The 27,158-nt window shown below is 40.0% G+C and overlaps 1 protein-coding gene across 2 annotated transcripts in view; it reads left to right on the top strand.

The window, feature by feature from the left end:
* LOC122530806 (protein gustavus) overlaps positions 1 to 27,057 on the top strand; it is a 151,758-nt gene extending 124,701 nt beyond the window's left edge. For both annotated transcript variants that reach the window (XM_043658118.1, XM_043658117.1), the window contains exons 2-6: positions 19,633 to 20,054; positions 23,930 to 24,159; positions 25,057 to 25,387; positions 25,468 to 25,626; positions 26,307 to 27,057. In XM_043658118.1, coding sequence (XP_043514053.1) covers positions 19,633 to 20,054; positions 23,930 to 24,159; positions 25,057 to 25,387; positions 25,468 to 25,626; positions 26,307 to 26,446 — 1,282 coding nt within the window. In that variant the 3' untranslated portion in view covers positions 26,447 to 27,057. The remainder of the gene's footprint in view (positions 1 to 19,632; positions 20,055 to 23,929; positions 24,160 to 25,056; positions 25,388 to 25,467; positions 25,627 to 26,306) is intronic.
* The last annotated feature ends 101 nt before the right edge of the window (positions 27,058 to 27,158 follow it).

The following is a 27,158-nucleotide window of genomic DNA, read 5'->3' as shown; positions in this document are numbered from 1 at the left end:
ATGCTGAAATACTACGAAATAGAATAGAGCTAGGCTTCCGACAAATTCGAGAAACACCAGGAATGATAGAGAGAGTAACCAGATGAATGAAAAGACGCGTGCAGGCTTGTCTTCAAAGGTGGTCATTTCGAGCATCTTTTGTAATAGTAATTAAAACAGAAAATTTATTATATCTCACAAACGAAGACAGATACGACATATATTTATATGACTTTTTTCCATTATTTTTAGGCGTACAATCAGCTCCCGAAGTTACGAAACACCTTATATATATATATATATATATATATATAATATAATATTTTATATATATAAAATATTATATTATATTATTATATTTACTACCATCGCAGTCATTTTCGGATATTTTTAACAATCCGTTTGCCCCGTGCAACGACCAGTCAATCTTCTGTTAACCCAAATGGAATTTTTTAGTTGGTTGACAGTCTGCACAATTGTCGATTCATCGAGTCGAGAAAGGAACGGTTCTGAGAATCGTTGAAAATTCGTCGCTTTTATTTCCATCCCCGATCGATAGGGGACACGATACAGCCAGCGAGATAATCTCATCGAAAAACAAATTCCAAAGGGACACGCCCGTGGGAAGAGATAAAAGTTGGTGGTTAGACGTTGGCGAACGGTGAGAAGAGAACGGTGGTCTCTCTCTCTCTCTCTCTCTCTCCCCTGTTATCCACGATCTCTCCCGATGCCCGATCTTGTTCGTATGAATTCAAGAACAGCACCCCCTGGGTTCCTCTCTCCGTTGCAAGCGTCAGAGATCGTACGTTCCGATTTTCAAACATGAATTCGAACACGATGAATCGAACGACGATCGGGGACTGCGCGTGATCGATGTAAAGTAAAATTTCTTTGGAAATGAAGAACGAAGAGAGAGAGAGAGAGAGAGAGAGAGAGAGAGAGAGAGAGAGAGAGAGAGAGAAAGAAGAACGTAGTACAAACATTCTCGTTTTAACGATCACTCCCTCCTGATCTCGAGCAAAGCACGTCGGCGTGGTGGGATGGTGGCAGGGGCACCTTAATCCAAAGAGGCAGAGAGAGAGAGAGAGAGAGAGAGAGAGAACAATGGTGATTGTCTCGAAACGTTTACAGCCTAATTATGTGAACACGGGGCCCGGCCATGGTGGAGTAACAATGCTATAACTCGTAACAATGTACGATTGTTCATTGTCTGCCCGTGCCCCTTCGCTTTTCTTCGCGTGTGCACGCGCAGCCTGCTAACCCCGTCGTGCTAACGTCGCGAGCTACCATCTTCGGCCCCCTTCTTCCTTGAATCACCTCTGTTTCTACTCTTCGACTCGACTCGTCGCCGAAATCTCTTATTCATCGACGATCGTTTACCGACCGATTGACTGGAAACGATCGAGACTGCCGGCCTCTTGGACGGAGGGAAGTCCCGTGACTCATTTCCGTTCGACCACGTTTGACTCACGTCTATCCACTTACTCACCGATCGAGAGTAGAAACGCGCGTATAGGAATAGTTTGGAGTGGCCGCGGCGGAATCCAAAAATTCCCCGTCTAAATTCGAAACGAGTGGCGCGCACGTAGACTGACCCACGGATACGCGCGACCTCGAACCTTTCATAGGCTCGCTCGTGACTCGTTCCACCAGCGTCTCTCCTTCTCTTGGAGAGACTGCTGCTGCTGCTGCTGCAACATCCGGTCTGTCTTCCCAAGGCCACGCAAAATCACAGAAAATCGGGTCGTTGAACCGGGGCCGCCGATGCTTGTTGCTCCGCGATCGAACGACCAGGCGCCAAGCGGAGATAAATACGCGGAGCGCGTTTGCCTTCGATACGCGGTGGCTGCCTCTCGATAAGTCGCAATAACGCGCCACCACTCGGTTCGTTGGTCTTGAAAAGCGAGAGCCTTTCACCTCGTCCTGCTTTCTTCCTATTTCTCACCGCGACGTTCGGAGGGGAGATGACGTTTTGAGATTTGCAATGACGAGACACGAAGTAATACAGATGCAGGTGAAGTTTAGTGAAGCGAGAAATGCTTTTCGAAACGGTTGAGAAAGAGACTGTTGGGAACGGCAGAGCAAAATTTCGAATATGAAATATATATGTATATTAATTTATAAAGTTAGTATGCATATGTAAATTGATGGCGTTTCTTTGGAGAAAGGCTGTATAAATCTATGGGCCTTTCATTTAAATCGTCTTTAAATAATCTGTTTCTTTAAACACTTGCGCTGGCAACTGATTGCGGACCATAACGAGTGACCAAACCGTATACGGTAATTCGTCGCTTTCTTTTTGAACTCGTCGGTATGATATCGCTGGATTGAAATTATTGGGAAGTAACAAATTTATTATTTGCTTTTTGCCCATTTTGTTTCACTTAAATATACTGAAAATTGAGAGAATATTACAAGAGGTTAAAATTTCAATTCATTCAAACATAATATGCTGGGAAAAATTCCGTCATTTCCTCTTATAGACTGTTTTTTCAGAGATTTTTCAGGGAATTAATCTCTTAGCGATATATAGAAAGAATTTTGTTTTTTGTGTTAATATTAGAACGTCCTATGGATTTTTCCTGAGAATTATGTTTTAAGTTAGCTAATTCACAACTAATTTCATATAGCATGAAAACGAATGACCGTACTTTAAAATTTTTCTCTATAAATAAACTAATCTTTTGATGGTACAGTTCTACAGTAGAAAAATTCTATTATTCTCGCACTTTTTCTTTCCACAATATCGCCTTGCATCAAATACCATTAGAGTACTATTTCTTAGAATTGCTTTCGTGAACCCTAGCAACACGTAAAATAAACGTGGTTATCACAGTCTCACCTTTATCCGTCCAATCGCCTCGCGTAGATATAAAAATTTCTAACATAGAGTTCCTTCCTTGTGTTCTATCTGTATCCAACGTTCGATCCCAAGCCAGGGATTTTATTTTACAGCCGCTGAAATAGAGTCGTGTTATCGTGCTGTATCGGCCTCCTCCGTAGGGTTAATTTTCCACAGAATGGAACCAGGGAATACGTAACGCGGGCAATTTATTTGATTTCTTTTCCGCGATGGAGCACTACCCCGCTTCCTTGCTTCTGTTCTTCGTTTCACGTGTGCTGCATGAAGCGTGTGTATCGTTCTGCCAGCCAGACGATTAGCTCTCGCGTCGCGTGATCCCGCCTCGTTACCGTCTCGTCTGGCCGTCACAGTTGTCGGCGAAAAGAACGTTGCCTAAGCGAAGGATAGTTTCTTGCCGTGAACTTTGCCTTCCGTTCCACCGGGGAAACCGGTCGCGTTTCCAACGAACGACCCCGTTCGCCTATTGGGCGTGTATCTCTCGTGTTCGAGCGTTCTCGGTAGCTGGAGCCGCCAGGAGCGGATGGTAATTCCGGTATTTGGTCGAAGAAGAAAATGTTCTTCGAAAGAAATAGCATTATGGAATTAATACATGGTAGAAAGTTTTTTTTTATAAAATCTATACTACAGACTTACGAAATAACGAATACTTTCTATCGTTGGAAGCTTGGTTACGTCTACGCAATGACTGTAAGGAATATTACTGTAAATTTATTGTACTAAATCGTATAATCCTCTAGCGCTGGTATTCACTTGGGGAAGGTAAAGCCCTGAGGTGGAATTTACGAAACTCCGAAATTAATGGATGTTTGTGGAATTTCATATTTTTTTTAAAAGCCGGTTTAAAAGAATGGAAATTTATTTCGTCCATTAAGTATTACAGCTTGTACCGTGCTTTCGATATTAGATTATTAAATACTTTCGGATATTTGTGCATTTCTGCAGTTTTAAATGTGAAAGGATAAAAGAAATTTCTTCCCAATTCATTCACACGATCAATTCCATTTTTTATTATTAGAATTATGAAAGATCGGCTCGACATCTTTTCATTATGTTTTCCTTTTATTCTATAATTTTACGAAATATATTTATAGTACTGTGGTAAATTATTGTACAACCCTTAGTTAGTCAATTAATGAAACTTGTAGCCTAAAAGGCTATACGTACAGACAGCCACGGACTAAATGTTTTATAATTAATCTATTAATACTATGGCAAATATTTATGGTAGATATTTAATATTTTTTATTAATATTATGGTAAATTATTGTACAACCCTTAGTTAGTCAATTAATGAAACTTGTAGCCTAAAAGGCTATACGTACAGACAGCCACGGACTAAATGTTTTATAATTAATCTATTAATACTATGGCAAATATTTATGCTAGATATTTCATATTTTTTATTAATATTATGGTAAATTATTGTACAACCCTTAGTTAGTCAATTAATGAAACTTGTAGCCTAAAAGTAATATACGTACAGACAGTCACGGACTAAATATTTTATAATTAATCCCCGGATATTATACTCAATTCTTTCATATTTTTATTTCACATTTTTCATCGTCGTTTTTATCATTAATATATAAAAACATTTGATCTTCATCCGTGAAACTTCCTAATTGTGTGAATTCTAAAATTGATATAATACCAATGTTAAGCGTCAAGAAATGATTCGCATATTATCATCGCATATTCGAATCTACAGTATCGCTAGCTTACAAACATTTGACATTGTAAAAATAGAATGTAAAATCTGATCGTGCAGTACGTACTTTGTGCCCGCTGTACGTAAGAAGTTACGCAAGTTACGCAACGACGGCGTATCACGTTCCCCGGCAAATTCTGTTAACAGACGAGCATAGAAAACTGATTTGTCATTGACACTGCTGGAAGTGATTTAATCTCCGCTAATTTTTTTTTTTTTTTCTTCTTTCCTCCATCCGACGGCGTCTTGTTAAATTAACTCGTTGGGAGATGTATTTCCGTGGAATGTTCAGTCGGAGAATTGAACGCTCCGCTTGTCGCGCGATTTCTCGGCTCATCTTCCAGCCGACCGGCGAAGAAAGTCATCTGGAACGAGAAAAGTTTCGCGCGAATATCCTCCGTCAAGGACGTCGTCTTCGGGAACCAGTTCCACGATGAAAAAGCGCGCGTGTCCGTCGTCATCCACTCGCGAGAAAATCCGTGTGACCGGCGGAACGAACGTTGAAGCTGCTTCTCCTCGTCTGCCTTTCGTTTTTCTTTCGACTATGTGGCGCAGTCCTTGGAAGAAATCTCGCCTCGATTCCCAATTTCCGAGTCGCCTAGTCGTTGAGCGTTTCTTCATCGCTTTAGTTTCTCTGTCAACGCTGCGACGTGACAATTTCGCTCTCAGTTATTAATAATTAATACACGATTGTTTATATATATTTTTGGATTAGTTGATATCTTCTATCTCTTGCTTTTTTCAACTATTCCAAAGTCAATGGATCTACAGAAATTGTATTTCGGTAATTTTTTATTGCTAGGAAATTTCTTAAAGTTGTGAAAAATGTGACAAAGGCCTTGTTTATCTGTGTTGTTTGAAAATTTCTATTACTAGAAAATTTAAAGTTGAGAAAATTGTGATAAAGTTAAAAGTGTGATGAATTTACAGTTAAAAGTTGAGAAAAATGCGATAAAGGTCTTTATCTATTTTGTTTAATCATCATCTCGATGCCAAATATCTCAGAATGATTCAACCCAGATGAACTAATTGTAAGATTAACGAGAGAAAGAATTTTTATGTAATTGAATAACACACTATAAAAATGAAAAATGCATTTTCATTGCACTTTTACATCGTCATGCATTGTCTTCTGAAAATTAATCGTTCCATCTCGTGTTAAATTTCGCGCAACAGTCGACGCCAAGTTAAATTACACGCTACAATAATTTTTCCAAGTATAAAACCTTAACCCCCTTTTCATTTGCGGCTGAAATCAGATTCAGAAAATTCGAGAGAGGGTACACGCGATGATAAATCTGACGATGAAAAAACAATTGCGCTTATCGGTTATCTTGCGTATAATTTAATAGGATGACTCGGGTGTTTTTCACTCGGTGAATCCAGGTGTTCCGCGAGATTAGCATAGTTTCATTGCGGAATTCAGATACCGCAGCTTTGTGTTCAGTCTGAACGATGAATTCTTTAAAAAATATCGCATGTTACATTTGCATGCGATTGAATAAATAGCCAGATGGAAAACGCGCAACTGGTTGTTCCGTTGTTTTCATACGTTCAGAATTCCCAGCTGATCGTTGTTAGCGACAATTATCCACGCGTCGTTGGATCTCGAGTTGTTTTCTAATAAAAAAAAAAAATCTCTCCGATTGGTCGTGTTTCGATCTTTGAACTCGTTGATAGGTTTCGTGTCTCGGTAGCACCTGTACCTTCTTCCTGCTGCTGTCGTTCGTCACGCAGCGAAAACTCGTTTATCCATAATACGATCCGTGAGCTCTGCACGTGCAGCGTGTATGTAAATGCGATGGCTTCGAAGGATAATGAGTGAACGTGTCGCGATTCTTCCTTCTCTCAAAAATTCCAACGGCAAGTTGTCATAATACTCGTTTCGCGAGAGAATGTCTCTCGCATCTCAGAAATCAGCGAACGTACGGTGAAATTATGTCCATCGGGATGTGAAATTTTGGTTAACGCAACATTAATGTGAACAAAATTGACGAATCCCGACTGTTTGCCCATCGAAAAATTCTGACAAGTGAAATCCTAACGTGCACTGATGAAAATATTCAAACGATTATCATTTTATATTTATATTATGTTATATATAAAGAAATTTCAACAACATTGTACAATGGGACGTCACAGTGACTGTCGTGATTATATTGATGAAATTACAGTATGACTTGCGAAAGTATTCGAACGATTACCATTTCGTGTTTATATTATCTGTTGTATATTTCGAAATTTTATTGACGCTATAATATATATATGGGACGTGACTGTCGTGATTATAAAAATTACAGTGTGAGTAATGACTCATAAAAATATTCGACTTTACCATTAATTATTTGTACGTCTGACGTGTTATATAAAATATTCAGAAATTTTATTGACACTCTAATCAGATGTGATTGTCATGATTGCAAAAAATTACGGTGTGTAATTGCTCATAAAAGTGATTTCCATTCAAATAATTACCATTAATTATTCATGCGTTATGTAAAATATTCCGAAGTTTTAAGTATTGACACTCTAATCAGACGTGACTGTCACGATTACACTAGTAAAATTGAGAACCAATCCGAAAATACACATGATTACAAGATATTTATTGGAAACATACGTTAAATTTTAATTAATATACACGAATCATCTGTGTAATAAATATTAAATGTAACTGGAATGTAAAAATAAAACGCTAATATTTCTGTCTTAGTTATCTGGTAACGTAGTTATTTGTGTAACACTATTGACAACATTGCCAAGGAAAAAATTCTGTATCCCCACACGATAAACGATTTCAGTATTAACTATAATGTGAGATCTTGATATTTGCTATAGCGATTGCATTCTCATTTAACCGTCGTACTTTGAATGCTATTAATAAAGCTAATATTTCTCGTTTTGCAAAAACTTCGGAAATTCTGTCACACCTCTAACGTTGTATAATGCGTTTATTAATTCTACCCAATCTTGAATACGTTAGTGTTATCTGATTCTCTTATCAGGTTAAACACGTGCTAAGTAATTTCCTTTTGAAAAGGGCACAGAATAGATTTCCAAGTTTTCCATCGCATGCTCTCGAGTGTTCAATCAATACATTACAACAATCACGATTATGGAACAGTAAATTAACTATTCGGACTGGATTATTACAGATTTGCTGTTTCTTTTTAAAACCATTAACAATATTATTGTCGTATAGCTCTATATTACGTTCTAAATTAATCTAGACACATGTTTCGGAACCCCTTCGAGATCCATTTCCATCCCGAAAAAAAAAAAAATTCCGAGTCGACTTGATCCGATATTTTCCAGACAACGTTAAGTGAAAATTATTTCTTTTGTGAAAAAAAATTCTCGGGACTTTATTTGTCGTCGCATATATGTTTAAGTGTGATATTCAAACGGCCCTATTCGTATACTGAATATGAGAAATATCGTGCGTAAGAACAAACGAATGAAGTTTGCGACGTTGCATTTAAAAATTTACGTAACAATTTTAGGATTAAGCATAGTGGATAATTCGCTGTTTAAATACTTTTTGCAGTATCTACTAAAAAATACTGTGTACTAAATACAAAATTTATATTATATTAATATTATATAAATATATAATATTTGTATTATATTAATATTATATATTATATTATACAAATTATATATTATATTAATATAAATATAAATATATAATTTTTAAATAAATATATTATACAAATTGTATATTATATTAATATTATATATTATAAGTATATAATCTATGTTACATTTTTAAACTTATTTCAGTCTTGACAAATGCAACAGTGACAGTCGTGTCCCACTACAATGTTAATGAACCGTCAAAATGATTGAGAAACAATGTAGCCTCTGGATACATCGACGACTAAAAGTCACATAAATCGACGAGTATAAATGCCAAATAAAAAGAAGAAAGCATCTTCAACGGGGGAGGGAGGAAATGCGATCGGCTTCGCGACAGAGCTTAAAAATATCTTGCAACGATCGCGTCCGATCGTGTCTGCACGTGCGCTCCGATTCTCGGAGAGTGCAAACGAGAAGTTGACCCGCGCAACCCATCCTTAAATGCGTTCGCAACGCGCCGATGATGATCTCACTTTTTCTCGAAGCGGCGAACAGTCGCTCCGATTTAACCTATCAACGTCGGGCGCGCTAATTCTCTGAATCAGTGCGAAAGAATCAAGTCCTCGCGTCTTTGTAAGCGTCTAAAAACGAAATCTTCGGACCTATGCCCACCATAGTATATACGAAATACGCTTCGGTGTATTTTAGAAATGCTTCTATAGTTTTTAACACTCGCGAAGACTCGGGTGTCTTTTGGTTTTGCTTTATTTTGAAAGCGGCGCAAGTCAGTTAACAGCAGTGAATGACGACGATTCGTTAATGTCTGTCGATTAATTTGTACACGAAAAGAAGTAAACAAAGGTGAATCTTCCTGAAAATTTTTCTAGGCAAACTCTTGGGTATCTCGGTTCAAAAACAAAATAACTTGTGCCACTTTCGTTTCTACAATATTTTATATATATATATATATGTTTCACGTGCTAGTTCTTTAGTGGCAACGAAAATTCTGCAAACGATTTGTTTTTCCCCAATAAAACCAAAAGTCCAGAATATTCTTCTGCTTTGAATTACGTCACTGGACATCTTTGAAACTCGACTCGTTTTGAATCTCATGCTACGCACGTCGACAATTTTTTGCTCCAAAATTGTAATATTTTCTCGGCGTTTAAGTATGTTTAAATATAACCCAGGCAAAATAAATGATAAATTTATAATTATAATAATAACGTTAGACGAGTTTGATAAAGAAAGCGACGAATATGTTGTATACGGTTTTGGTCACTCGTTATGGTACGCGCAAGTGGTTAAATGTAGATAGTGGCACGCCTCATTGTCAGAGACATCTTCGCGTTTCGTGGAAGTTCCTACCGAACAAAAAGCGCGAACCGGACCCGGAGAAGTCAGCCGGTTCTCTTCTTGACGGAGATCGACTCGATCGCTGAGAAAACGTACGAGGCACTCGCGACGCGGAGACAAAAGAGGTGGCGGGGTAATTGAAACGAGCCGAAAAAAAAAAAAAAGAAAGAAAGGGGGGTCCCCCGGGTGCGACTCGAGCAACGAGGGAACGATCCTGACGAGCTTCGCCTTGAAAGAATCAGGCGCGAGAGCAGCTGAGACCCGCCAACGGCCGCTATGATATTCGACTTCGATCAAGCCGCGAAAGATCAGCCCCATTGTCTTGGGGGGGGGACTTGCTGCTGGGGCGTGGCCCTCGCAAATGAATCGAAATCGAACGATCTCCACCGTAGAGAGCGGCCAAGAGTAGATCGACAGTGGCTGCCGGATTCATTTTCGAGCAATCTTGAGCATATATTTGCCCCGGCTATCGTGGGAAATGTTAGCCAGCGAGAAGTTGGGCGAGGAGTGTTGGAAAGTAACAAACAGGGACGATGTGCGTCTGACTAGGAACGTCTGGAACTACGAGTTCCACCGACGATTAGATTCACGTCCTCGAACTACGTCACGTTTAATCAACCACGGGATTTCAATGTAATGCGGTTATTAAACGCTGCGGAGCCAGATGGTTATTTCGTCTGGCTTCTTCGATTCTCACAATCGAAGCCACGCGAACAATGGAACAGCCAAATATATTCTCTAATTCCCTAAGTCTCGTACGCTTCTCTTTGTGCACGGGTCTGCCGCGTCAGCCGTTTCGTTCTTGAGGAGAAGGGGAGGTAGCCAAAGTACGATGATCGTGCTCACGGCTCACGCAGATCGGAATAAAGCGATATAACCGTCTCGATCTTGATGCAAGCAGTCCGCGATCAAGACGGGGATAGAGAGAGAGAGAGAGAGAGAGAGAGAGAGAAAGGCATTGTTTCGTCGCTCCTCGGGGAAGAGAGTGTGGTTCCTGGCCGAACGAAATCCTTAAAAGGTCGCGGCTCCGCGGCGAGGACCGGTAGAAAAAGAACGTTCGGCCTGCGTGGACAAAAGAGTTCCGCGTGGAGGAACGTTCGGCCAACGGTCTTCATCTCGGAGAAAAAGAGAGACAGAGAGAGAGAGAGAGAATGTGTGTCTGTGTGCGTGTGTGTGTGGTTTTGTCGAGGCAGCTGGTGTGAACAGGTGTTGGGCCTGTCCAGTCTCTCTAGCCGTCAGCTGTTCCGCTTCTAAGCCGGCCGACTAAGTTGCAAACGCGCGCGAAACAGCCGTTACGCTCGCTCGCTAGTTAGCGCGAACTGTCGCGGAGAAACCGGGCGTGTCGTTTCTTTTTCTATTCTCATGCAAATACCGAACGTCATCGACGCTCTACCTTGTGAACTCTTTTCTTCTTCTTTTCTCTTTTTTTTTTTTTTTTTCTTTTCGTTCGCAACTTCCGGCACCCTTACGCTACCTGCATTGCACAAGACGTGATCGTTATCGAAAAACAATAATCGAGAGGGACGCGTGTTTGCATGACACGGAGAGTCGTTTGAAATGTTAACGCAGGAAGGTTAAAGGTCGATTCGCGCCGTGTAGCACGCGTAGTTTGGTTAAGTTCGATTCCCTCGTTGCCTCGTTTTAAATGCTCCGATTAAGAGGATTAGAAGCTCTCCCGGAGTCCATTAGCAAATTGATCTCTCCGATAGATAGTCATCATGTTTTTAAAATGGGAATAATTGCAATTACCAGTACACTACGAACGAAATATCGCGGTTACGATAGTGCAAGAAGAAGCCAACGCTTGCAATTTTTTTAATTAATTAAAATTTAAATTAGTTAACAAATTTGTAACGCAAACTCTGTTCTTTTACGATCATAGTTTGGCAAAAGGAATTGCAAGAATTCGTTTAATTGTTAACTTAACTTGGATCCTACGATTTTATAAAGTTTAAAGTAATCGCAATTCTACAAAACTCTATTCAGCGTTCTCAAATATTTTTCCTGAATAAAATAACACGCTGCAGTGAAAGATCTATTTACACGTACAATAAATAAAAAAAGGAAAGAAATCTTTTGCAAGTTCACTTGAAGAAGTATCAAGAATAAAAGGTCAGATTAGCCTCGCACCAGAAAACAAAATCTTCGCTCATCATTATTCGTCTGGGATACTTTTCATCAAATTCAACGAAATAATTCGAATATAATTGCCATTCGATCGTCACGCTGTACCGAAGTCAATTTCCATTTATCGATTTCGAGAGAAATTGTGTCGTCGTTTTCGGGATACTACTTTCGCCGTGGATTGAGAGATTCAGTTACCATCGCGTCGCGCCGTAAAGATCGACGTGTCTCTATTTATCATTTGTCAGGAAACGAACATTGTTGAGGAGATTGTACACGTGTCGGGAGTGTTCGCGAGGCACTCGACACACCGTGGCCGAGAATAACGACGCGTAACGCGACGTCGTTTCGCTATCATTGAGCGCAATTGACATCTGCCTGGCCCGGCGCTCAGTACCGGTTGGCAACCGGCTTTTGTCGATGGCTGGCAGTGCCGTGCGTGACCAACCGTGTCTGTCCACAGTTCTCCTCTCTCTCTCTTTCTCTCTCGTTTCGTGTTTGATCGATCTGAGTCGTGCGTTTCCACGCCGATAACCGCCTTATCCGCTTCGCGAAAAGCTCTCGCGCCGGAAAGCTCCGTAATCCCGAGCGTTAGACACCCTTGAGCGTGCCTATTACGTTTAATACTGGTCGCGTGATCGCTTGGGGGCGAAATTTTGTTTCTGCTCCTCTTTTCTTAGTCGCTCGGTTACGTCTGAAATTTCCGAGAACAATTCCACCGCGACTGGAAGAACGAAACGTTATTACGTTAGAAGTATTCGCAAGTTTCAGAGTTAGTCTGAATCCGGGCTGGCTTCGGTAGTTCACTTGTTGCTGAAATTTTTATTATTGTTGTCTCACAATAAAAGGCGGATAGAAAATAATAATTCGTCGCCCTGTGGATTTGATAACCCAGGCAACCGGTATCCGATAAATTCTCAGTTCTTCATTGGCTTGAAACACTTGCTCATAGTTCGCGTATCTCTTGTGTCTCTTCTTTACGTGAATTTCAAGCAGCTCGACTTAATCGAGAGCGGCACACTTGTTCGTACGAGGCGCGCAGGTTCGGAAAACCTGTTAATCCGACGAAAAACAGGTGAAACGTGTCTCATTTCAGGCTACGAGACGTAAAACTGAAGGGATCTGCGACGCCCGCTGGATTTTTCCCCGAGCATTTTTGTCGGTCTATTTTGCAGCTGAGGGGTGGTTCAGCCTCTCTCTCTCTCTCTGTCTCTCTCTATCTCTCTCTGTGTCTCTCGTTCTCCCTCTCTCGATGGTAGTTGTCGATGTTAGAGGGGTCTAGAGAGGTTGAGGGAGCATGAGGGGGATGGTAGTGGATTTGGGGGTTGGACCCGTGTTGAGAGAGAGAGAGAGAGAGAGAGAGAGAGAGAGAGAGAGAGAGGTGGGGCAAAGGTGATTTCCGCGGATCAATACCGCCGCTGGTCGGCCGCCTTCAGCGTGCTCCAACGACCGATGCTCTCGTATTTCCTCTCGAAATCGAATGCCATTCGGTGCACTCACTCCGAGAGAATCATTCTTGAATGTACGGGACTCAGTGTGCCGGAGGTTCCAGGCGAAACCCAACTTCGTTTCGTCGAACACTCCATTTTCTGCAGACTTCGGCCGTGGGGATGTTTAAGGCCAGCGGGAGAATTTACGTTGAAGTCGAGGCAGATATTTTCATCTTCTTCTTTATGGAGGGCGTTTTTTATGATCCGGAAATTTTTGAGTTTCGTACAATCACTTTATTCTTCACATCTGTCGAATAATTTGACACCGCTTGCAAGAAGTTTCCCGAGTAAATTGAAAGACACTGAAGGTTTCGCGGTGTGTAAACATTTGTTTAGAATACGTGGGAAAATGAAATTAGCGATTTCCATTCGACTTTGTCATTTTTGAATACTTCAGAGAAATCATCGATGGCTGATTTTTTTATCGGTTCTAAAGTGCACCGATCGTAATTTATTCGCAGAATAGACCCAAACGAAGAAATCAATTATTCATCGTGGAAATTATTCATTGATTCAGGTACTCATTAGAGATAATATTTGCGATATATCGAACAAATATATGAAAATGTATTATTCCCTTGTATAGATGAATATATTCCTCAGTATTAAACTGTCAGACGTTTTGTAATTTTAAGCACATAAACGATTAATCATTATCACGAATATGAACGTTTTATCACTACGTGTTATTAACCCCTTGCGCTGGCAACTGATTGCGGACCATAACGAGCGACCGAGCCGTACACAATAATTTCGTCGTCTTTCTTTTCCTTTTGAACGTACTCGTCGGTACGATATCAACTGTATAGAAATTATCAAGGATTAATAAACTTGTCACTTGTTACATTTAAATATACTTGAAACTGAGGAAATGTTGCGATTTGGAATAAAAAGTTCTCGACGTGCGTGGCAACTTGCGTCGTTCCAGCGCAAGAGGTTAATGAAATTAGCACGGATGAATACAGCGTGCACTAAAGATTCGAAGATTAAAGAAAGCACCATCCTCTTCTGGAATCCATCTATCCATAGTTTGCTTCGTCATTTATTCGATCCACTTCCGTCGGTTGGAAGCCGGTTTTCCGGCGCGTTTTCTCGAGACGCGAAAGTAGCCCGGGCTCGAGCGAGCGTGACGAGGCAAACACTTCAAGTTGGCCGATGGACGATTGTGACGCAACCGTACACGCTGGCCGATTACTCGACTACTTTCTCTTGTTCCGGACAGTCGTAATATTGTTCGGGATTAGCCGGCGTGGCTGACGATGGTTGAACGCCATTAACAGGCTGCGGTGAGCGTGCGCCAGCAACGGCCATGACGATTCGAGGTGAACGAAGAAGGGCGTCTCGTTCGGTTCACGGCTCCTCCATCGCGAGGCGAATTGAATTCGAGCTTCCTCGACCGCGTCTCCTGTTTCGCGCGGTCCTTAACTACCTGCTTCGTGTTCCTTCGGTCCGTCGATGATTAATTGCCCGCGTTCCGCAACCGTTCGGAGTAGAGGGTGATTAAGTGCTCACCTCGCGAATGTAACACGCGAGCAGAATGTTTTTTTCTTTTCTTTTCTTTTCCTTTTTTTTTTTTTATCTTGTTGAGACTGCATTCTCTAAGTCTCACGCCAGGGTGGACACGCAGTAATTTCAATTAATTTGAATTTTCTGCTGTTGTACGACGTTGCAGAGCAACGTTTCATTTAAGAGATTTGAAATGAAGTATCATTATTATCATACGCTAAAGGATTATAATTTCAAGAAGAGTGACGATGGTTGGTTTTCAGGAAGCATCGGTGTTTTTGAACATGAGTTTCAATTAGTCTAACGTAAAGATTTTGCTTTGTAGAGATTTTTTTTTTTCTTTTTTTTTTTNTTTTTTGGTAATCTAGAAGAATTACAATTTCGAGGAATTAATTGTGAGAAGCATTGGAAGTATTTCCAACGACGGCACAGATTTTTCTCTTTCTTTGACAATGACACGATTTCTCAAGGGTCCTCGAGCTTCTCCGAGAATGCACCGACAGAGAAAGAGAATTTTCGCGGTGGTAGCAGGTCGAAAATCTAATTTCTCCACGCGGAAACTCGTTCTGGAACTTCTAACGAATCGCTCTGATGTCAAGAGGCAGAAAGCTGCTCCAGTGGTACAGACGGATAAGTACCATTTTAGTAGAATTTGTGGCAAAATCATCGGAAACTTCCGTTCCATACTCTTTACTATGTTAGAACAGATTATCACTATTAAACTATTACTAAAATAAATTCATTCTTCACATTGACACACAGAATGTCATGTCAGTCAGCGGATGATTCTATATGAAAAAATAACATATTTTCATTCAAAAGGTTCATTTTGTAGAAAATGGAATTCCAAAATTTATCAAATATGTGTTAATCTTTCAAGAATAATCTTAATAATAATAAGCAGGTAAATTCAATAATAATTATAGCTCCAAATGGTTGCAGTAAATATAAACTTTGTTTACAATTATGAATTATATTATTTAATTGTCGAAATAATTTCAAATTTGATACATTTATAATTTTTAATATATAATTAATTTTAATTATAAATTTGATAAATGAATAATTGGGAGAAGATTATTCTACGTACAAAAATAAATTAAAAATATGGAAAAAGAATTTTCCTCTATGGCCATGTTTTTCAAGAAAATGGACTTCGAACGTGTTTAATTAGGACCTAGTTTGGTAGTATAAATCTGATAAATTTTCTAGAAAACGAAATTCTTATAAAAGCAAACTTTAGTCTGCGTTTTTTGAAATTATTTTCACTGCTAGAATGATCTTCTATCGAGTCTTTTTGTCCATTCTTGTCCAGCCAAGAATTAGTCAAACTGAAACACACGTCTCGCTTGAAGCTCTTAGGACAAATACACTGTGTTTGTTTAAAAATTGGAAAAATAAATCCTTTTACACAACAAAGAACTTCTTACGTGTTAACAGATTAACCATTCAGTACGTATTACAAAATACGCAATACAATTTGAAAATGTGCGTGTCGTCTACGATACATATTAAACTGAATATTAAAAATAAAAGACTGTGTTAAGCGAGACGAGTGCACGAAAACAGAGCTTCGAATTTTATTCTTTTTTTCTCGTCTTAGATTCGAATTTCCTCTTTCATCTTTCAACGGAATTTCCTCGTAGATTTCTTCTATCGGTCTTCTCTTGCGATAACCTCGAGAAGCGAATCAGACCCGGATTCAGGATGCCAGTGTCCGGCCGGAAGTGTTCACGGATGCGATCGAGTCACGTGTCGTTTCGCGCGCGCCTTTTACGTCACGCGAGATCTAGACGAACGAACAGAGCAGAAGGAATTGGAGCGACCACCTCGTGGCCGTTAGCCGTGTTTTGTTTCTCCCATCATTTCCCGAATCGTGGTTCGCTCTCGTCGCTTGTTTCTGTCATGCGTTTCGCGAGCATGCAACTGGTGACGAGCCGCGAGAAAAGGTACAGCGACGATCGTCCAGGCGTTTCGAAGAAACGCGTCGTCCGGACTGGCAGACTCAAACTCGAGGACGCGCGATGCCGACGAATCGAGATCGATTCGAAGTGAGCTTACGCATCGCCGCTACTTTCTCCGTTGATCTCACCGTTCGGCGTTGATCGCGTTCGTTCGCTCGGCGGTGTTAACCTTTAATTGAAACGAACGTTAATCCGCCGACAGGTCGGGCACGTTCCTCCGGCCGATTTAAGTGGATTTCCGGAACGATTGGAATTACGCGGGATTAATGGAAGATCGTGCCTGACGAGACTCGGTTTCTGCACCCTGATTCCTCGAAATCGCCGCCTTCCCGGCTGCCTCGCCGCGATAAAACGTGTAAATTCCTCGGTCAAGCCACGGCCTTCCGCAGTCCACAAAGTTTAACATCGAAGGAGGTCACTTTTATCGTTGTTTCTCGATTAACGTAACCGTGGTTGCTAGTTAATTCGACAAACCGACGGGAAACTGCTTTCCATCGTGAAAACGGCGTCGCGATTTAATTTTAGAAACGATCTTGAGTTTTCGATCGCATTCTTTAGGATTTTATTTGTTTTGGAGAGGGAAAAATTGATTGACTTTCAGACAGTGGACAGTTTTATACTTGCGTGCATGGTGGCGCAAATTTTTTTTTTTTTTATCGAATATTTTAGCTTCCGTTGTGCAATGACCAGGCAATATGTTTACATTTACCGAATTGACCGTCAGAGTGTTTAATAAGAGCATCGAGTAAGTTGAATGTTACATATTCACACATTCATGGTTCATGAAAATTTTATTTTATCTCGTGTTTCATTTCGTATTAAATTTCATTAATGTACCATTACGAAAACATTGAACAACAAGTTTGTAATAATTATTAATTTCTAGTTTTTAAATTGGAATAAATTCTTCTCCTCCTGTTCACAGAGGGTTAATTACACTAATATAATATAATATCCTTTCTTTTCAGAACCTGTCCATAAGTGCAGGCATTTTGAATTTATTTTAGTATCTTTTGTTTTTTTTCTCAAATTATCTGTTACCTATTAACAAATAGATCGCGAATGTTTGTGCAATTTTATATTTTTATGAATATAATTAAAGAAATGGAATCCGAATATCACAACTGGGACTTTTATACATTTATAAATTTTACAATTTTTAAAGTACAAAATTCCATAATGTGAAAGAACATTAAAAAATATTCTATGTGAAGAAACGCCTTGTGTAACACCTGATACGATTTATTCTATATTTTCAATCATCTTCTCAAAAACACGAATTCCCATAAAAATTCATAACCTAACCACAATAAAACTTGTACTTCGAATATTTTGTGCATTTGCACATTTCGTAAATTTCTGAAGTATTAAATTTCCCCGAACTTTAAAAAAGTTCAAAACATCCGTAATCCAATAATAAATATTTTGATCCCGTCACCGTCGTTTAAGAGTTCGAAACTTCGGAGTTTTTTCCAATCGATCGAAGAGTCTCAACGAGCTTGAAATTGTTCGTAAAAAAAAAAAAAAAAAAAAACCAGGCGGACTGCGACGACACGATAATCCGCAAGCTGGAAGCTGCCTGCAATCAATCGGTGAACATCGGTGTGTTGCGTCGCGGTATTATCCTCCCATCGAACGCACGCCGCGGAAAACGTACGAGACAGGGTACAAGCTGTACCAGGGGCCGTTTTCTGCGCTCCGGCACGATGTCTCGTTTCCGCCGCGCAATTTATACGCGGTATCAAACAAGGCGACGGGCTACACACAACTGAACGGCCGTGAACACGATACGAAACGAATTTACTACGAATATTATTCGACATGATCACCGTGGTAATAAATACTCGCGTGGAGTTTAACCGCCGTAGCGGATCTCTCGGTACTTTGGAGATAGGACTTGTCAGTACGGATACGATCTTCATTTTCCATTGTCTGCGTCTTGTTGAACTTTGAACTTGAATATTTAATCACGTGAAAACCGTGACAAATGAGCTACCGGTTGTACTTGTGTAACTTGTAGAAAATTTTGAATTACGCAGAATGTACTTAATTATGAAAATTATTTAGAGTGTAGTAATGCTGGCGTGTAATGTAACAATTTGTTTTACCGAGGCAAGTATGAATTTGAATCGAAGTCTGTAGTTCAGTTAATTAAATTATGTTTCATCACGTCTTTTACGGAACAGTTGACGATAAATTCTACGTAGAAAGCATAGTGGATTTATCAAATGCTTACGTCAAATCTATAATATAAGTCTCTTTCTTAATCATTTTATGGTAAAAATGTCTCTGTCGAGTCTCGATTCGATAAATTAACGAAAATGGGACTGGCTATATTATATATATTGTACAGTATATTATATATGTTGTACAGTATTTTATCGTAGACTAGGAATCACTATCTCAATTTAATACAATATAATATACTGTGTGAGAGCGGGTATATCGTTAAATTAAAACTGCAAGATATTCTCAAAACATTATTTATTTTCACCCTACATAGGCTCAGTTTGAAATCACAATACATTACTCAAACATACTCTCTTAAACGAACTATCAAACATTAAAGAGAAAAAAAAAAAGGAAATAAAAATTCTGAATAAAAAATTAATCTAAATAGAAATGTAGATTTATCACGTTTAGCTAGATATTATTTGAAATAATTATTAAAATGTCCCTTATTTCAACATCAAAATAATCTTTCTCTACACTATTTCGTATTTCGAATAAAATTCACTTTTCTTAGTCCACAATATGTCGTCGTAATCTCTCACGTCAGATTACTTTATTATCTCGTTTAAATAATCAAGAGATTATACAGAAATACGTCTTATACACTCGTCTTCTTTTACACTATCCCAAATTTTAATATTATTTTCCATTTTGTTCCAAGCTCGAGACCGAGACAAGCAACGACGAGGGTTGGTAGTCGCGTGATAGTACTTTCCCTGCGAGAAATCGATCCCCCCCCCCCCTCCCCCACGTTGTGTGTGTGTCCCGTAGAGCTGCGGCGAAGAAAAGACAATTAACTAACCAGGTTTTTCCACTGTGTTGGCGTTGCAGGTACAAAGCGAATCGTTGCGTGAGCGGGGGCGGTGGCCGCGGGAACAGCGCGACTGGTGGTACCGGAGGCGGTCTAGGTAACGGAGGCAGCGGCCGCGGGGGCGGCGGGGGCGGTAGCCCCGGTAGGGGCGGCGGCGGAGGCGGCGTTGGAGGAGGCGGAGGTCGCGGCGGAGGAATAGACGGTGGCGCGGTACCAGCTACGCCACCGACCATCAGCCGTTACCACCACCGCTACCATCATCACCATCACCATCATCATCGTAATCACGACCACGTCACCACGACCACCACGGCGGACGCCGCCACCATCACTGGCGTCGCCTGGCACCTCAGGCACAAGCTACCCCTTGGAAAGCAGTGCCTTCAGCACCGGCATCATCGGTCCCCCTATCGGGCCTTAAACATGGGCCAAAAGATTTCAGGTTAGGACCACAGCTGCTTTCTTCCCACACGCACGCCGCGATCACTTTGACCTTGTCCTGCGAGGTTCGAAAGTAATTTCTTCTTTTTCTTTCTTTCTTTCTTTCTTTTTCGGAGAGAGAGAGAGAGAGACGATGCATTGAGGCATTTGATGATAATTCGTCTAGGAAGTTGTACAAGATGACGCATTTGTATTTTAGAAGGGCAGCTTACTTTTTCTTAAAGTAAAGTAAATAGAAATACTTGATTTGTGATATCGATTATGATTATATTGCGGAGCAGTGAAACTTTAATTGAAGTGTTCATGTTTCTTGGAAGAAGGAAAGAAAGGAAAAAAGAATTGGATGCTCCGTACTTGTGAGCAGCAATATCACGCAGGTGTTTGTTATATTGATAAATTAGAAAATATAGAAATCGTGATGATTAGACTACCGGGAGATTTGTGCACTTACAGAGAATTTGAAGGTTCAAAAATAATGTTCAATATGCGAAACGTACAAAAATGTGTAAAATAATGTTACTTGTCATAACATTTGTCGGCTCAAGTTCCATTTACTTTAACTATATTTACAAAGATACGAATGTGCATGAGAATGTACCATTTGTTTTCTACATTCATCTCAGAAATTGCCATTATATCTGTCATCTTCTACATGAACTTATTTATTTCTTAGAAATTGAATATTAATATAAATCTATACTTACTATCATGAAACTGAGAAATAGATAGTGATGATTTGATAATTAAAAGTGAAACAATATTGTTAAAGCGTAGGTTAGATTTGAAATGTAGATAATTCTAGTTTTTTATTTTTATTTTTCAAAGACATGCATATATTGAACGTTAGTGTAGTTCAGCAGTTTCTAACGTAGCAGCGTTACACGATGAAACGCAGTCTGGAGACCAACTCCGAGAAGTTGATTCACCTCGTCGGGCTTCGTCCAGGGTCAAGGCCTCTGACCGCTCTCGATTTTACCTACCTGCTCTCAGGTAGAAGCTCTCGAACAGGTCCTCGAGATCGAGATTCTATCCTCCGGCCAAATGCGCGGTCTGTGTAAAATATCAAGTCGAGACGAAAGTTCTATCCAACCGCAAACCGAGTCGTTTCGTCAATTTTTAACACCGCGTAACGAAAAGTTTGCTGATTAAACTTATCTCGTTCAAAGTTCACTTTCGAATGGTTTCTCCAACATTTCCTGTTAAACATCCGAATGTTCCCTTTATGCTCTCGATCGGAAAGCTCTTTGAATGTATTTCTGGTGGGAGAGAGATTGTTAGGTCTGCAGAAAAATATTCTTATAATATAAAAATAATATTCTTGAAAATATAATGTAATAAAAATAATATACTTACAGTATAAAAATACTTTATAGTACATAATAACTTTTTCTTTTTTTTTTTTTGAAAATGACTATTATTTCCACCATAGGCAGAAATGAAATTCACATTTAATTGCCTAATTATCCAGCTGCCAGCGCAAATATCCTCGTTAATTAGCCAATTACGTTCCCGATCCGTTTAAAACCGATGACCGATCGTTACGAGAAAAATCTGCCGGTGAATCGGCCGTTTGTCGCCATGAATCAATTCCATCGATCGTGCGTCCCTCCGCCATGATTTACACTGGCCATTTGCCCGCTTCCGGAGATTCATTCTGCGTCTCGGTTGGCGCGATCGTGCAACGACCCTCTCCCTATGTCTGCTTGTCTTTTCGGGAAATTTGTCGCCCTCGACCGCAGCCAATTCGCAGCTCAGCTGCGCCCGTGAAATTTACGAGCCGAGTATATACGCGACAGAGAAGCTGCGTGACACGACGGGGGCTACTGTTTCTGCTGGTGCCTCGTGGGGAAGGGAGAAACGCAGCGGTAGCAAAGTCTCTCGGCGTATCACGATGTCTCGAGGCAAGCAACGCCACGAAAATGAGAAAGGGCAGTTGCGCGACGAACGCTTCGAACCTCGGTGTGGAAGAGGAGGAGAGTCGAAAGGTCGACTCGGAACGGATACACGCGCGCAAGTTCGTTGAAAGGGCCTTTCTATTAGTACCCTTCGGCTTTTCGGCTACGAGAGAGAGAGAGAGAGCGCAAGATGGACGCCAGACCCTTTGAAATGTTTGCGGTCCTTTCCAGAACCCTCGTATCAGAACCCTTGAACGCGCGCACCAGCTAGGGAACAGCTGCCAGAGCAAATAAACCAGCATCCAAGGATATATATCGTACTCTCTCGAGGCTCGAGAACCGAACGGTAGAACGAGACGGCGAACTTTCGAAAAACCTTGAGCGAAGCCTGCTGCGCCCGCCGGACCCGGGGACCCTTCATTATTTTTCTTCCACTTTTTCTCTCTCTCTGTCTCTCTCTCTCTCTCTCTCTCTTTGGCCCCTCCGTTCTTCGGCAAATCTACCCTGGTGCTGGCTGGCTGGCTGGCTGGCGCAACCCAGGTATCTCCGGGATACCGCACCGCCAGAATCCCACGGACGCGTCCTGAATTATTAACGACCTCGTGGAAATTTATCCCGCGTGGATTCTCGATGACGATCCCCTTTTCACGCGCGTGATCGATGACCGTGCGATATTTTGATCCTTGGGATCTCAAAGTCGCGATGACGACGTGACGATGATATTCGAGTGTCGATTTGTTATTGTCAGAGAAGAAAGAGAATTGAGAAGGATCAGAGCATTCTGCTGAGTTATATTTCGTAGGGATACAACATAATTAAGTGGAGAAGAGAATGTTCGAATTTCTGTTGTAATTCAAAGATATATGTGTCGTGAAACACACTTCTGGAGCCATTTGGAAACAACTTGGAAACGATTTGAGTCGAGAAAACTCGTTCAAGCAATTTTCGACAGATTTTATATCTGATAGAATTCGGGGAATTGCATAAAAATATTAAACATTGGATATATAAATATATAAAAAGTAATATTTATTTTTTTTAAACCTTGCTTGGAATAATACGCAGTTGTTTGACAAAATAAATATTCATTTTGTTTCGATAGTTAATGAGAATACAACAATAACATCTACAAATCGTACAAAATTTCAGTTCTCATAGGAATTCAATTCGCTAATGTAATTAATGTAATCGAGCAATAAGGATTTATGGCCAGTGAAACGAAATTTATTGATCTATTTTTAAATGCGTATGGCTCGCTTTTAAAAACGATTTTCCATGCTGTCAAGGAGACCGTGCTCTAACGGTCTTAGGTTATTGTCTCTTGTTCGTTTGTTGTGAATCTCGACCGTTGACTCGCGAACCTGTTTTGATCATTGTCCTCGAGAAACGATCGACCGATCGTTTAGTATCAGCTAACGAATTTGTACAAAACAGGCAGCAGAGAAACGTCGTTAATAGTGGAATCGTAACAGTAAATCGTTCTTATCACTCGTAATTATAATAAATCGTTGCTATCGACGTTAATAGTTACGTTATTTCTACCGTAGTTATCACAGAAGAATAACCTGTCATTGTTATGGTGTCATCAGGCTATCGAAGTTAATCGAGTTTTAGTTAGAAAGGTATTTTAAAGTATAGCAGTAAAATTATCCTCCCTAAGGGATAGTTGTCACACAAATCTATCATACGAATGTGCATTTGCACAGCAATAAGAAACGAAAATATTCAATGTATGAAATTTGCTTCCGAGTGCGTAGAATATTGTTACAGTGAAATTTGACCTCGTCGTCGTTGTAAATGGTTAATATTAATATATATTCGATCCATAAAAGATGTTATTGTAATTGGATTTCAAACGAAATGGCATTATTATTAATATTATCCGTGGGATTAAAATTATATTAAAACTAATATGTTATAGAAATGATTGACAGAGGGATTTTTTTTTTTTTTTAATTTTCTCTTTTGCTTTCTCTTTTAGGCGGCGTAAAAAGCGTGACACGTGAGGCTGCACCTGGAGCTGTTGGTGGAGTTGGCGTCGGAAGTGGTGGTGTCGTCGCGTATAAACCCGTGGTACCAAGAGAGCTGGCGCAACACTTCGCGAGGCCGCCACGGCTCGATGTCCTGCTCGATATGCCACCCGCTTCGCGGGAGACGCAGATTCATCATAGCTGGAACGCCAACGACCGTAGCCTCAACATATTCGTCAAGGTATCTTAGGAATGCACTCGTTGAGCTCGGAATATTTCAGGCGATCTTTCATTCTTTTCAACCTTTTTGCGGATGAATTCCATTGCTACGACATGTCATAATTTTCTCTCTCAAGTTGAACGTCACTACGCGTTGAAAAATTATTCTGGAAAAACGTAGAGGTTAAATTCGAATATGGTCTAATATATTATTATTAATAAAGTTTCAGGATCAATTAGCGTAATTTTTAGTAATGAAATGACTTGATTATAATTTTACGTAAGCTAATAAATGTAATATATCATTCAGAGTCAAAAAGTACTGCGTCCGCGAAGGGTTGATTTTTTAAAATTAAAATTCCTTCGGTTTTTAGTTTTTGTTAATTTTAATTCCATGTATTGCTGTTTGTAATAACCTCATTATTCTCGCTTCGTACGAATATTCCTGAAATTCCAGACGTTGACACGAAATTTACACGTTTTGACGGAATATTTCAAAATTATAAAATATTATGTTACAGTAAAAGCGTGACGAAAACTCATTCTTCAGTGTTATCTAGTTACCTGTGTTACTTAGAATCTTTCTCTTTTTTCTTTAATTATTCCAATGTATTCATAAAAATAGGCACACACCGGTAATCAATATATTAATCCTTTATATACTAAAATTTTTAACAATTACTAAACTGTATAAATTCTCGATTTCGCGCGAAATTTTAACACATGACACATGAAATAATAAAGATTCGTTGTTAATATACCAAGATATGTAAGTTTATTAACTACAAGTAAAGCGTCATAATTACTCGGCTAATGCTAATTCAATCTTTCCTATTTTAATTCTCATACCTCTGCAAACCCAATTTTATATTATTGACCGACATACGACTCATTAGCTGATAAATTATTTCTATTGCAGGATGACGACAAGTTAACGTTTCACCGGCACCCGGTGGCCCAAAGCACAGACTGCATAAGAGGGAGAGTAGGGTACACGAAAGGTATGCATGTCTGGGAGCTGTTCTGGAGCACGAGGCAAAGAGGCACGCACGCCGTAGTGGGCGTCGCGACCGCAGAGGCACCCCTTCACAGTGTCGGATACCAGAGCCTGGTGGGTAACAACGAACAAAGCTGGGGTTGGGATCTCGGTAGGAACAAGCTTCTCCACGATTCGAAGAACAATACCGGTATCACGTACCCAGCTCTCCTCAAGCCCGACGAAACGTTCATTGTTCCTGACAAATTCCTCGGTGAGTGAAAAGTCCCTCTAATTTCACTGGGTAATAGTTGATTTCAGTAATCTAACGAACGTTTCTTTTCATCTTTTCAGTGGTCTTGGACATGGACGAAGGTACGTTAGCATTCGTCGTGGATGGTCAATATCTTGGAGTCGCGTTCAAAGGCCTGAAGGGGAAGAAGCTTCATCCTATCGTGTCCGCTGTATGGGGACACTGTGAGATCACGATGAAGTATATCGGTGGACTTGATCGTAAGTAGTCATAGAATTATTAAATGATGATCAGATGATAATTAGATTAGCAATTAGCTTCAAAGATATTCAAATACACTGATACACGTGTAATTGTACACGCTCTATAGTCACTATATCCGTGTAAGTTACACATTTTGAAAATCTTATTTTGCATACTTATTACATTTATTTTATCAGTTATACTTACTTAATTTCGTACTTACTTTTATATTTTGTATAGCAGCGTGTTTCACCACGATTATTAAAATATTAAATGAATTATTTATAAGAATTCTTATTTTAATTCTAATCAACTAATCTTATTTCAATTCTAATCATCTTTCTCTTTGTATATGATAAAATTCTGGTTATAATTATCATAATGTACCCGCGATTAAAGTATTTTAATTTGCATGATTAATTAATTAAATTAATTGAGTACAAAAGTAAAAATCTCTTAATTTCAAGAACGCACAAAACAAATAAATTTCGTCGTATTATTTGCTATGATAATAAGGTAATAATAATTGAACATGTCGAATGAATCCGTGTACCAAATTATACGAATAACAAATGCATGATTACATACACATTAAGAACATGGATTTTTAATTGGCTGATACATGTTACACGTAGGCTTTAATAATAACCTAACCTAAGATTAGCCAGGTAAATCATGAAAATCGTAATTGTTTCAGCTGAACCATTACCCCTGATGGATCTCTGTCGAAGAGTGATTCGAAAACGAATCGGCAAGGACAAGATAGAAGAGAAAGTGAACGCGCTGAGCCTGCCGTTAGCAGTGAAGACTTATCTCCTGTATCGTGACAGGAGGTAACTACCGAGTGCTAGCTCTGAAACTACCACTACTACCATGATTACGACTGTGAACACCACTGCGCTATTAAATCGTTGCCACCACGACGTACAGGGGAACGCCCGCTACCCCGTCGTATGCCACCAAGCACAGCCCATAAGCCGCTTATACGATCCATGGTGTTTGTATCCATGTAAAGATAAGTCAAGACGAGTACGATCATCGTGGTCACGTACGTTGTCGTCGTCGTCCTTTTCGTCGTCCTTCTCATCGTCGTCGTCGTCGTCGTCGTCGTCGTCATCGTCTTCGTCTACGTCTTCGTCTACGTCTTCGTCTTCGTCTTCGTCATCGTCTTTATCATCCTCATCATCATTCTTGGCATGATATTCGTCGTTATTGTCATATGTTCATCATTGTCGTTGTCACTGTCGTTGTTAACCTGATCGTTATCGTCGTTGTTCCCGTACACGATCAGACGACGCCACATGGACGGAAAAAAGGAAAATTCAGAACGCGCGAGTGGGACATACACGCGAATCGTATCGGGACTAGCGAATTATTTAGGTGATATCGTTGCCTTGTATTAACATCATGATCAAAATGGAGTTTTTATTAATTGTTAGTAAGAAAAACAAATCGCGCACGATGCAGTTCGGTTACTTTTTGTGCATGTAGCACGACGCTGCTCTTTCGTTTTTATTCTTTCTTCTCTTTTTCTTTTTTTTTTTTTTTT

This window comes from Frieseomelitta varia, unplaced genomic scaffold (genome assembly GCF_011392965.1).
Source record: "Frieseomelitta varia isolate USP_RPSP 00005682 unplaced genomic scaffold, Fvar_1.2 scaffold_354, whole genome shotgun sequence".
Classification (NCBI taxonomy): domain Eukaryota; kingdom Metazoa; phylum Arthropoda; class Insecta; order Hymenoptera; family Apidae; genus Frieseomelitta; species Frieseomelitta varia.
Note: the sequence above shows the minus strand (reverse complement) of the source record. Positions and strands in the feature narration are given on the sequence as shown.